At 37.9% G+C, this 13,281-nt stretch overlaps 1 protein-coding gene across 1 annotated transcript; it reads left to right on the forward strand.

Annotated features, from left to right (window-relative positions):
* The first annotated feature begins 6,737 nt into the window (after window positions 1–6,737).
* On the forward strand, window positions 6,738–12,221 carry LOC113313947 (protein CIA1-like). The gene is made up of 10 exons (XM_026562719.1): window positions 6,738–7,079; window positions 7,195–7,341; window positions 8,361–8,579; window positions 8,736–8,800; window positions 9,458–9,523; window positions 9,735–9,809; window positions 10,270–10,332; window positions 10,651–10,714; window positions 11,428–11,511; window positions 11,941–12,221. The coding sequence occupies exons 1-10, from the start codon at window positions 6,885–6,887 to the stop codon at window positions 12,010–12,012; spliced, it is 1,050 nt and encodes a 349-aa protein (XP_026418504.1). The 5' UTR covers window positions 6,738–6,884; the 3' UTR covers window positions 12,013–12,221.
* Window positions 12,222–13,281: the final 1,060 nt, after the last annotated feature.

The raw sequence follows: 13,281 nt of genomic DNA on the forward strand, positions 1-13,281 counted from the left end.
ATTCTCATAATTTTTGATTTCATAGAATCATTTCATTGAATCGTAAAAGGAATACATCTCGCATAGCGTTGCATTGAAGGAAATGAAATACAATAGATAATAAAGGTGCACTTATACACTTAATCATATATGGCGTAGTTATATCTAGTGCCTTCCAAGATAAAGTAGCAATCGTGGAGCTCAAACTTTTCCCCACGAAGCTCCTCATAATAGCGATACACCTTCCCCAACTGAAAATGCAAATATACTTAGTTACTATCGATCAAAGCTTTTTATAAGTTTTACCTCTTGTTCAAACACTTACTCTTACAACACTCAACATATCCGGAAAGGCTTCCCTAACAGCCTTAAGTTCTCTTTTCAAAACATCACACTCGAATTATATCTTTTGGAAGCTTCAAAGTTATAACGACCCTTATTTTGAATTTCATCTTGTGTAAAAACAAAACTAACGACCCTTATTTTGAATTTCAAAATAACAGACCGTTGGGATCTACTTCGCCATCCAAGAGCTCCTCTTAAGGAAAAAGTGAGTATTCCGTTAATATTTATACTTCTGTCATGCTTCAAAATTATAACATTCCTCGTTTAATTTCAGCTGGAACGTTTCGATGGGTTATGGACAATATGTAATGGGGAAACTAAGTTCCATTCACCATAAATAATATACAACATTGACGACCATTTGATGCATCAACTTCAAGAATACCCATGTTAATTCTTATGCAATACGAGATAGATGTAATGTTATTTTCCTAATAAAATCAAAATCCTTTCTAGTTTCAAAATGAGAATCGTCACAGGTATCCATAGCAGAGTAACGACTCCTAAATCCAACAAACAATCGTCATTGACATGAAAAATCTAACGACTCTAGCCAAATAAATTCAAACCTCCTGGATATATTTTGTTAACCAAGGGTCGTCATTGATTTCATTATAAACACTGACGACTCTATCTAGAAATATTCTTTCCATCTCCTGGATGTTTTGGGAAAAATGGTCGTTAGATCTCTATTTGAGGATATTAACGACTCTGTGTGTTGAAGTGGTAAATACAATTAGGGTCGTCAAAGTACTATGAAACGAAGATGACGACCCTTGGTATGAGGAAGGGAAATGTTGTCTGCATTGGAGTACTACATGGTTCTAACGAGCATACTTGAAAACATAGTATTTGCAACAAACACATGAGTTACCAAACATAAAAGTACTCAAAACAAAGACTCCAAACCAAACACATAAGTTGTTTCAACACACACTTAAGTTCAATTCATAAAGTAAAATTAGCATAAGTTGAAGTCGACCATCTCGACCTCGACCACCACCTTAATGCCTCCCTGACCTGCTAACTCTCTGGCTTTTCTTAGGAGGAGCACCCTCTGGGGAACCAGCATCTTCTCTAGTAATTTCTTGTACCTCTGAGGGATGTTCATCATGATGTTGGCTACTTTGGCCATGGTCATCAACTTCTTGTGCTCTTTGGCTACGTGATTTCCGGCTCCTCTTACCTTCCTTAGCCAGCTCCTTGAACATCTTCTTTGCATTTTCAATGTGCCTGCAGTAATCTGCATACCGACGTTGCTTCGCAGGATCCATCACTTCCCCTTTGTCAGTCGAGCGACAAAAAGCCTTGACAAGAAGCTTCATTCGCTCCCTCTATATGCATTCAAAAACAATTTCACATTAACTCTCTTATATGTAGATGAATAACACAATTACAAAATTAAATACTCATCACTAGTGTCGGAATGGAAGTAACATCTCCACTGTCGACTTGAGAAGAAGAAGAAGAGGTGGATGCTCTGTTGGTCCTCCTACCCGGAGTCGGATCTACCCATATCACCCTACCATGGGAGAAGCCTTCATACCATTCGACGTAATCCGGTGTTGCCTCATGACCTTCATCCGCATGCACCCACCATGAGATGTCTACAATCCTAGAGTGTCTATCATTCCAATGCTTGACATCAACTTCAGGTTCATAAGCCACCTTTATACCCGCTTCGTCAGCCTCGCACTTTTCCAACTTGTGCTTGAACAGAGGTACATAATCCTCATCGGGTGAATCTTGAATGAAACCAAGTTGACGCATGATTCTTATCGGATTGTACATTGAAAAACCGTTAGGGTGAAACAAAGGGCCATGGTAATACACGACATCTTCCATTGCGCCAACTCTATTATTCTTGTACGGATTGAAGACTACCTCTTTAGCCGTGATGTTGTCACGATTTTGACGCATTTGTATCAACGCATCAGTTTGTTCCCTATCTTGAGAACCAGTGAACAAGTATTTGGTTCCCGTTGGACTACCTCTGCTCCATTATGGGTTGAGTTACACATCTTCATTATCTTTGATCAGTGATGGGAAATGATCATAAATCCACACCTATAGCAACCAATGAAATAAACATAAATAATTCAATTTTTAAAATGTACAAAAATAAGAAAACTTTCATCAATCCAAATACCTGGATTAGAGCCAAACTCCCATTAATTTGAGAAGTTAGTTTGCGAGATCCATGAGAAAGCTGACCATTCAGGTGTGCAATTATGGCAGTCCCCTAAGAGTACTTGCTCACATCTTCCAAGGGATCCAAAAGATGAAGAAGGTTGGCGCTCACCCGGTTACCTTTGCTGTCAGGAAATATAACCGACGTAGGGACATACAACAAATACCCGACCGCCGCATAACGACATTCCATATCAGAGAGACCTCCTTCTTTTTCCTTCTTTTCTGTCCCAGAAAACATGTTCCTAATATCTACAAGTTTGAACTCTTTCTTCGGGTACTTAGGTCCCTTCTCGAAAAGCCCATTAGTCTTCTCGGAATCCCATCCAAACAAGTTCTTGGTCCATGTATAGATTTCTTCCCAACTAGGCCTTCTCTTGAACTTCTCACCGGTTGATTTGCCTTCGACCTGCAACCCTAATATCTGTTCTGCGTCATCAGGAGTTATCGCCATCTCACCAAAAGGAAGTTGGAATGTGTCGATTTCAGCATGATACCTTTCACAGAGACTAGATACTGCGACCTTGTCATACGCAATCACAGAGTTCAGAACGACATTGTACAAACCTGAGTTTTCAACCAAATCTCTAACTCTTGCACATTCTCCTTCGAGCGGCCACAACTCCATTTTCTTGAAAGAAGATTGGTGCCGGAAAAGACGTGCGACATCCTTATGATCCTACAAAACATAAACAAACATGTGTTTAAAAAACAAAACATAAACAAGTTAACACCAACTAATCAAATAACAAGCAAATTTGGGATTCTTAAAATTGTCTCACTAATGCAATGAGCCCACGATCCAGGATATCCAAATAGAACTTTGCCCCCATCTCTAGGTTCTCCTCTAAGTTTACCACCTCGAAGAGGAGGCAACATCAAATGAGTAGCGGGAACGTGTCTCGCACTGGGTGCAATATCTGTTCCATCCTTATTAACACTCTTTACCGGATTTTTCGCCTTTGCATTCTCTTCCTCATCTTCAACAGTGGTTTTACCATCATCACCACCTTCATCCTTTTCATCATCATTACCTTCATTCTCTTCCTCCTCATCATCATTATCATCACTGCCATTATTACCTTTATGTTGTTCCTCCTCATTACCATCATCCTCATCATCACCACTACCATTACCTTCACCTTCTTCCTCCTCTTCTTGCTCTTCTTCTTGTTCCTTTTCTTCTTCTTGAATCTCTTCTTCTTGTATCTCATGTTCTACACCCTGTTCCTCCTCTACTTGCTCTTCTTATTGTTCATCTTCTTCTTCAGCACTAGTGTTAGCTTAAACAACAAGAGTGTCTGATTCTGACGAATCAGACAACTCATTACCTTTGTCTCTTGGTTCGGTGATAGAAAATGATACCTCACTCGGCCTTCTTCCACGCAATAGACCGGCAAGTAAGTATTTATCGTTGCGGGGAGGTTTCGAAGGAGGAGTTATCGTGATTTCAACCTTATCTTTCATTTTCTTGTCACTACATTCCAAACACGATTTTTTTTATAAGACATCAACTTTATCTCTATCAGTTAAAGAGTCGTCAATGATATGCTCTAACAAAATAACGACTCTTCATTACAAAGTAACGACTCTAATTTATAAGGTAACGACTCTTTGCAAAAATTGGACAATGAGGATGATTTTGGTCCTTAAAGAGTCGTTAAAGATTAAACTTGGGTCGTCATACAAGTAACTGCCAACCCTTTAAAAGAGATGACTGATAATGTTTTTTTGAAGATGTTGTAGTAATGAGGTTCAAACTCTCGGACTTGTGAAGATTAAATTTAAAGATTTGATAAAATTATATATACAAAAATATTAACAATGGGTGCGAGAGGTAACCAGGACACTAGATTCCACTATTATGCAAAATTGAATGATAAATATTTCAAAACTCTATTCAATTCTTAAGTCCTCTTTTATCTTTAATTCACTATCAATCATACAGATTCTCAAACATTATTTGTAAACCTTAAGCATAGATTATCAAGATATTAAACCAATCATAACCTATCAAACTGAATAACAAATAATTAAGACAATCATTCAAATAATTTAAAACTCTGCAAAAGCAGCGATTAGGTGAATTATATAATTAAATGAAATAGTTACCCATTTATGTTGCGTGAATAGCTTCCTCCATTGCCTTGGTTACGAGGGAATTAGCCGCTCATCATGTTGGAAAACCTCTCAAAATATTTCATTGATGCTCAAAAATGGTTTACAAATGATGAGAATATGAGAAATACAATAAAACCGGGTTTGTAACAATTATTTTGTTACAAACCAGAGAACTACGACCCTCAGTGACAAAATAAGACTGCTGCAGCTATGTCGCAAACGCTGTAGCAAATAAGTCTGCCTGATGTACGACCCACAGGTGTGAGTCGTTATTACTGTAGAAAAACGACTGCTGGTGCAGGTCCGTTCTTCGTGTTCTTCATGTTCTTCAGCAGCAACAGAAAACGAGTTTGGGAAAACTCGAATTTCTTCTTCTCTGGCTCTCCTCATCCCCCCAGACTCTCGACACCCTTTCTACTCAACCCCAACAACCTATTTATAGCCAACAGACCCATCGAATCTCGCTCATTCACTCCATATATTTCTCTTTAACTCGGCAGTAAAGAAAATATTTCTGGGAATATTTTCTTTCCTGTTTCATCTTCTCACGCGTTTTCAAGCCTCCAAATTACCATATTTAACTCCTTCACGCTCCAACAGGATGTGAGGGTCTTCCATGCACGCACAAAACACGTTGAATCTTCTCCAAATCACGTGAAACCCGTGATATACACGAACTGCCCTGTTTTCAACCCGTGAATTGTTTAGTTGATTCTAGCCAATTCTGGTCGAACCAAACGCCCACAGTGTGTTTAATAGGCCATATCACAACTATCTACCAAAAATCAGCCATTGAATCTCCCTAGAACACGTTCAACAATTCGATCAAAAATCTGCAGAAGTGTTTTCCATTTTCCCGCCAAAAAAAAAATTCAAATGGAGAAGATGACCTCCCCCTAATCCTGTACTGGGGTGCGAATATCAAATGCCTTTTGGGGTGACCTGGGGTGCCCCTTAGTAATTGAGGTGCCCCTTATCCAACGGTGAGAGTCCGAATAACACGTGTCCTCCGGGGCTTTTACCAACTTTTCGAGCCGAATTTTCCAAAAAATGTTTTTTTTCCAAAGGTGCCTACAAACACATAAAACACCAAAATTAGTACAAACTCGAGTGCCAACAATATATGGTATTGAGATCAAATTAAACACAAAAATGTGTCTATCAATGACGACTCTAGGGATTATAGATTACTAACGACTCTAGTCTAGGGATTATATACTACTGACGACTCTATCGTTTTCTCCAACAGAAGGTAGTTCAAGTTCAACCCAGAGTCGTTACGCACTAATTTGGGGTCGTCAAACTACAGTCGTCATCTTCGACCTAATATGGCGACGACTCTATTCTAGGGCACAAAAGGTCGAAGTAGCAGAACAAGGGTCGTCATATTTACACTAACAGGTTAACGATTTTTCATAGAAAAAGCTTGCAATGTAAGAGTCGTTAGGGTATTATTTCTTCGATGCTAACGACTCCCACTCTGTAACTTCTATTTTTCAGTTACCAATCTCGATTACACAATCAAAAAACAACCAAAACATCGAATAGGAGGTGGGTTTAAGTTCACGTACCCTCTAATTGGAGCCATTCCCTTTTTGGGTTTCGATTTGCTTGCTTCAGGAGCTCTTCGCACGTACACCTTTGCATTCACCGCATCTACAGGATTAGGAATTTGAAGTGCTTTGCGAGCGGTTTGCTTTGTTTTAGCCATATTTGTAGAAGAAGTTAATCGTCGATTAAAGTTTTATCATCGACGATTACGCGATGAATCGGTTCGAAGAATTTTCCTCGGTGGAGGTGGAGTCGTTAATGGTGGAGGTGGAGAAGAAAAAGGGAGGAGAGGAAGATGAAGATAAAAGAGAAACTGATTTTCTCTTTGATTTAATTAGGATATATAGATTAGGGACCTTAATTAGGGTAGTTAATTAGTGAAACTGATTTTCAATTAGTGAAGGGTAAAATAGTATATTCATATTGCTATTTACACCCCTGAAAATTTTGGGGGCAAACAAAATTCCATGCCCCCAATTGGAAGTTATGGCCCCCAATTAAACTAGGCCATTAAAACCTACAAAGTGTAACGTGTAGTTTGTAGCCTTCGGATACCATGATGTCCACTTCTATTCTTTCCTACCTGTGAAAACTCGGCGGCCAACAGATTTTCCTCCAGAGTCCAACCTCTCTCTCTCTCTCTCGATACGTAGTAGAATTCTTCACATCCATTTCCTCTTCCAATCTTTCTAGTGATAATGGATTTGTTTGAGGGAAATTTCGAACTTAAAGAGATTCAGAAACTTGAAGGTCACACTGATAGGGTTTGGAATCTCGCTTGGAATCCAGCTACTGGAATCTCTGGAATTCCTGCTATGCTTGCTTCTTGCAGTGGTGATAAAACTGTTCGTATATGGCAACAGAACTCATTCGACACTTCCTGGGAATGCAAGGTCAGTTTTGCTTTCTTATTTTTGTTTCAAAGTTTTAGCGAAACCCTAATAATTCTTAAGGTACCAACTGATTAAGAGATATACTTCTGTTTGGCTTGGGTTAAAATTGAAACAGGCGGTTTTGGATGAAACACATACAAGAACAGTTAGGTCCTGTGCTTGGTCACCTTGTGGGAAACTATTAGCTACTGCCAGTTTTGATGCTACTACTTCTATTTGGGCAAATGTTGGTGGTGATTTTGAATGTGTTTCCACTCTTGAGGTAATTTGGTTCTTCTCATTTGCGTCTTTGGTGTTTATGATTTTTACCCTTTCAAGACAAACCTTTGCAAAAGAGAATGGGTAATATTGAAAAATAGAATTGTATCCTGAATTACATGTATTGAGGTTGAGTTTTTATCATCTTAAAAGTTATGATAACTAAGCAGGGCAAAGACATCGTATTAGTGACCAATCTAAGTCTGTGTATTCTATCTAACATCTATTTTGGGGCGTGTTCAGCTGAAGAGGAAGTGTTTATACAGGCTTTACTGTATGGGCAAAGTTTGTTTTTTCCGGCCTACGTATAATTTAGGCAGAGATCAAGCATCCATCCATTGATTGGCGTGGAATGTGGTTTTCTAGATTTATGGGAGACTTAAGTTGCACAATAGTAAGCTTTGACGTTAGGCACAATAGCAGGCAGTTCTACTCCTTTATAATGCTATTTTAATTTTATTGTTCTCCCAAGAAATCTGTTGAGTCACCCATACTAATGCATTTTATATCAAATTTGCTTCACTATTTCACCCATACTAATGCATTCCATATCAAATTTGCTTCACTATTTGCATGTGCAATCTCTGTTAATTGATGCCTGAAATATTATGGAAGTTGCATGGTTCCTTACACTTGTAATACACATAACTGAGTTTATACGATACGGTGCCTCAAGGCAGTCTCAAGACGGACTCATCACAATGGAAAACCAAAAAACAGGCTGTGGAAAATGTAGAAAGTGACTTAATTCTAAAAGGTTCTTAAATTTCGTCCCATATAAAATTGTCGACTCATCGAAGTGTGGAGGCGAGATCAAATGGAATCACCCTGAACTTTATAAGAAACGAGTTGAAATACCTCTCACTAATACAGTGAAACGCGTGCATTTTAATTTGTAACAGACTTCTACACTTTAGAACCATGATAGTGTGGTTAGAGTTCGAAATATCATAGTTATACAACTATTCGATTCCTGTTCTCTGCTTCTTAGTGTTGTTGGTTTTGATATTGCTCTTCGCTTAGGGTCACGAGAATGAAGTCAAAAGTGTTTCATGGAATCCAGCTGGTTCCCTTCTTGCAACATGCAGTCGAGACAAATCTGTTTGGATATGGGAAGTCTTACCAGGGAATGAGTGTGAGTGTCTTTCAATCTTGCAAGGACACACACAGGATGTGAAGATGGTTCAGTGGCATCCATTTCTGGATTTGTTGTTTACTTGCAGTTATGATAACACTATTAAGGTATACAGTTGCTTAAAACACTTTTCTCTTCGTTCTTTTCCTCTCAAATGAATCACTCATATTAATGTCTGAAATTTAGGTGCTTTACTGTCTAAGACAAGAAGATATTGCCATGTACCTGATTGGTTTGCATGTATCCATCATGTTTATTGACAGATTTGGGCTGAAGATGGTGATAGCGATGACTGGCATTGTGTCCAAACTTTAAACGAAGCTAGCAAGTATGGTCTTATACATCCTCTTCCTCACACACTCATATTTTCATTTCATTTTTCTACTGATTTTACTCTGAAAATATGATCAAATGTCTACGTGGTTCTGATGTATTGGAATCGAACAATAAAATCGTGTGTTTACATGTACAGGGGAGAGGGGGTAATTGCCCTTCTTGTGCTTGTTGCACATTAGATCCAATACACTAAGTTAAAAGCTATCTCATCCATCTTTTTGTGGCCTCTTGTAATTGCGAATCTCTGTTTGTCAAGGCACTAAGTTAAAAACTATCTCATCCATCTTATTGGAGCCTCTTGTAATTGTAAATCTCTGTTTGTCAAAAGATCCTTTACTAGTAAAAATTTAGCTATTAGCGGATTATAAGAATTCAATCCATGCTCCAGTCATTTCGGTCGTTCTTGAGGTATAGACGCATTCTATCGTACACCTATTCTGCTAAACCCTAATACTAACATGCAGATGTCTCAGTTATGTTGCTTGTATAGGTGTTTGAACTATAATATCTTTGGATTTTAATTTGGAAGTTTGTGCTCTCGGATATATTTTCACCTTGCCCATCTCCCAGTTTGCAGTCATCTTTTCCTTCAATACTTGAGATTCGTTTTTTTAATTTTTCTTTCCTCTTTTGGCTGTTCATTTTGCAGTGGGCACTCATCTACAGTTTGGGCATTATCTTTTAACGCTGCAGGGGACAGAATGGTCACCTGTAGGTGCGCAAATCTGCTAAAAAGTATTACAATAAAATTTCAATTAATTTCTTTACGGTTTTCTAAACATATCGTCCTTTATAGGAGAAGGGATACTGTATACACATGTACGCCTCTCTATGACAAATTATATTTTAGTTTGTTCGTTTTCCTACCTAATTTTAACAACCATATTGATGTAAAGGGTCTGATTACAAGTGTGCTGATCTTGTAGTGACGATCTTAGCTTGAAAATATGGGAAAGTGACCCCAAAGCAACACCACCAGCTGAAGATGGCTTTACTCCATGGTAAGATTCAATCTTCACCCATATTTGATTCTGTACCTAGAACATTCTAGAAAGTCATCTTGTTTGGAAAGCTTTCAATACTTCTAGGCTTCTAGCTTATAAGTTCATTTAAAAGTGGACAGCATGCCAATGCTGCATTTAGAAATGACAACAAATAGCTCTTTTGAATATGATGGGTCCTTTTTGTTGGATCTTGCTTTTTGCTTCACTAGATATTACATGTTGGTTCTCAGGTTGGAACTATGTCATTTTTGTTATGAAAACTAAGCTCTAGTGGGACGATGCTCCTGTAGGAACCGATAACTTAATTTTGTTAATTGTAGTCTATACAGTATTTTCGAAAAATAATACTAAACTTTCACTCAAGAAATGAGTAATTAATTTCTGCTTTTACGTTAATTGAGTTTTTGATATATATTTTCGAATTGCTAAGGACTCTACCTTGTTTCCATTCTGACAGGAGACATGTTTCCACTCTCGCTGGATATCATGATCGAACAATATTCTCAGTTCATTGGTCGAGGTAACAACTCGTATAACTGAGTCAAAAATCAACTTTCTGGCATGTCTTGTTTATTTCTTCAGCAGAGTGGGGGTATTGTTTCCAGTAACTTAATTTTGATAACATATTTGCACCATAGAGGTCTAATCAAATATGAAGTATGTATGGCCGGTATTGGGAAACAAGAGGTGAAAGATAATTTATATGGTGTAGAATTATTCTGCCATACCAGTAATGTTTTACATTTAGCTGTGCAAGTCGGATCACAATTGATCCATTTGTCAGTTGCTTTCAGTTTTTATTTAGGATTTTGAATTTGGGAATTTTTTGTTTATACAGGGAGGGCATAATTGCTAGTGGAGCTGCTGATGATGCTATACGTCTTTTCATCAGGAATGAAGAGGTTCTCTCTCTCCCTCTCACATCACAATGTTTAGCTGGCTAGTTTCCTATTCACTCTGAGATAACTTACAAGCTTATATCCATCAAAAGTCATTCAAGGGCTTCCAAACCTATCAAATTCTTAGTGATACCAATGAGTGGAACAGTAGTAACTCTTGGTCACGGTTAATATACCTGGTTTGGCTATATGATATCTGTCATGACATCTTTCCAAAATCAATATTAAGTTCATTATCCTTCTGCAGAAATGTGAATGAATGTGGTAACCATGTAACTGTTGTTTTAGGGACAGAAGAAGGCCGTTGTAGAGTTTTTTTATGCCTCTCTCTATAAGTGATTATAGGAAGAGAGGGGAAAAACTGCGGCAGTTTTGAGTGATTGCACTTATCTTTTTCAAATTATTGACCCTTAAAAGAAAGTCACTGCATGTTCTATTTACGATCTATAGTTCAAACAATATTTGATTGTAGGGCCAACACTTCAAGTCTTTGTTAATGGATGCTCCCTTTGGAGCTCCTGTTTCAGAGCCTTCAATTAATTCCGACTCTAGTTGTGGTTCGACTTGTTTTTGCTATTACATGTACCCTATATCTGTATGGTGTTACATTTGTTAATTTATGTTGTTGGTCGTCCAATTTTCCCCGCCCAATGCCTTCAATACGTCTGATGAAGGTGATGCAGATTGTAACTTTTTTTATTTGTGATGCATTACAGGTTGATGGACCATCATATAAATTGCTGCTTAGGAAGGAGAAGGCCCATGATATGGACGTAAATGCAGTACAATGGAGCTCCCAGGTCTGTACTGTTTTTTCACTGTCTAACTCTTTAAGAATTCATATAACACGAAATAGGTAAAATCCCTGAGATGTTTCCATAACAGAAAATGAGTTCTTAAATCCTGCTAGGAGACAAAAAGTTACATTCATGCAAATAAACTCGCAGAGGCGTGGGGTTCTTAGGTCAGTCTAAATCTCGGTAGGGACATGTTAGGAATTGAGGTTATACCATCACTGGGTGATCTAGGAATTGAGGTTATGCTACTAGTAGTGCAGATGATTGATGCTGCTCAGTATCAGCAACTAGGTGTGTTTACACCCAGGGAGATACATTACATTTGGTGTTTTATGTTATACTTATCGACTTCGTTATGTTCCAGTCTTTGTACGACTTATGCAATTTTGAATTACGTGGCTAATTTGTATTCTCCCTTGATAAATTTAACAGGGAACTAAGTTACTAGCTTCTGCAAGTGATGATGGGACTATAAAGATATGGGAGTTGGCATCGGTAGCCTGATCTTAGTTCTTTTTATCTTTTTAGTATGTTTTTTTTGGCAGCTACCATTGGCTTCTGTTACATATAGGCCCACGTGGGGAAGTTTCCCAGGGTGAACCTTTATGAGAATGAACTCTTCATTGTATAAATTATCAACAACTATATATACAAAGTTATTACGACAGGGTTCTGAGTAATTGTTAACCTTTGTGCGTAAGATGATTTGATTACACTCATCAATTGTAAATGACTTCTCAAAACATGGGCACCATGGAGCAGAGTGTACTGCAGTTCCCTTGGGGGTCCAATGGGCTTATCACATATTTATATGTAAGAATGACACTGTCAAGTGTCAACCCTTTTTGACAGAAGCAATGGAGATCTCCAAGAAGTTTGTCAGGTTTCAAAGCTTACATACGAACACAGAGGGCCACAAAGCTGTGGATGGCAAAACACGCTAGGATTGCAAGACATCTTCGTTTGGTTCTAATGCTCTACCTTTTTATTCAATCCTGTTATAGGGGCGGCGGTTTCCATTAGAGGGGCGGCGGGTAATAGGACAAAAAAGGTCATTACATGGTAATTTGAAGTGTCCCTTATCAAAAAAACTGAAAAGACGAATTAACCCTTACTTAGTTTAGTGTTGATAATCTAGTTTAGTATTAATGATTAATTTTCACTTATATTAACTCTAAATCAAAACAAAATCAATTTTAGAGTTTAAAAAAAAAAAATTCCATTTTTTTACATTTTCAGAGCTAATTACGGTTGGAATTTTGCCCGTAACCAACCGTAAATCTTAGTTACGGTTCGTAAAATATGAACTACCAACCGTAATTGGTTAAATTTGGGGAAAACCCAATCGTAAAACCAATTACGGTTGGTAACCAAATGCTCGAGACGAACCGTAACTTAGTTACGGTTCGTAAACTAAAATGGTTACCAAGCGTAACAGCGTTTAGGGTTCATCTCGAATTTTAGTTATGAACCGTAATTGGTGACCTTTCTGAACTCTGGGTTCCAGGATTATTTACGGTTCGTAATTCTGGTATCGACATCAACCGTAAGTTCACTTACGGTTGGAAAAAAAAACGTAACTGAAGAAAATTCTCAGATATAAGAACATACGATTGGTAATAGTTCAATTATCAACCGTAACAAACATCAAAATCTCCAGTTACGGTTCATAATTGAGTTAAAATCAACCGTAACTCACATAAACCCAGAAATTTCAATTTTCATTTAAATCCCTAATTTTTGATAGAAATTAAACTTAAATCGAACAAAGTA

The sequence above is a fragment of the Papaver somniferum genome, chromosome 9 (assembly GCF_003573695.1).
Source record: "Papaver somniferum cultivar HN1 chromosome 9, ASM357369v1, whole genome shotgun sequence".
Classification (NCBI taxonomy): Eukaryota; Viridiplantae; Streptophyta; class Magnoliopsida; order Ranunculales; family Papaveraceae; genus Papaver; species Papaver somniferum.

Coding starts and splice junctions, on each gene's coding strand:
- LOC113313947 (XM_026562719.1), top strand. CDS start 6,885: ATGGATTTGTTTGAGGGAAATTTCGAACTTAAAGAGATTCAGAAACTT. Junction 7,342..8,360: donor AATGTGTTTCCACTCTTGAG/GTAATTTGGTTC, acceptor CTCTTCGCTTAG/GGTCACGAGAATGAAGTCAA. Junction 8,801..9,457: donor ACTTTAAACGAAGCTAGCAA/GTATGGTCTTAT, acceptor TTCATTTTGCAG/TGGGCACTCATCTACAGTTT.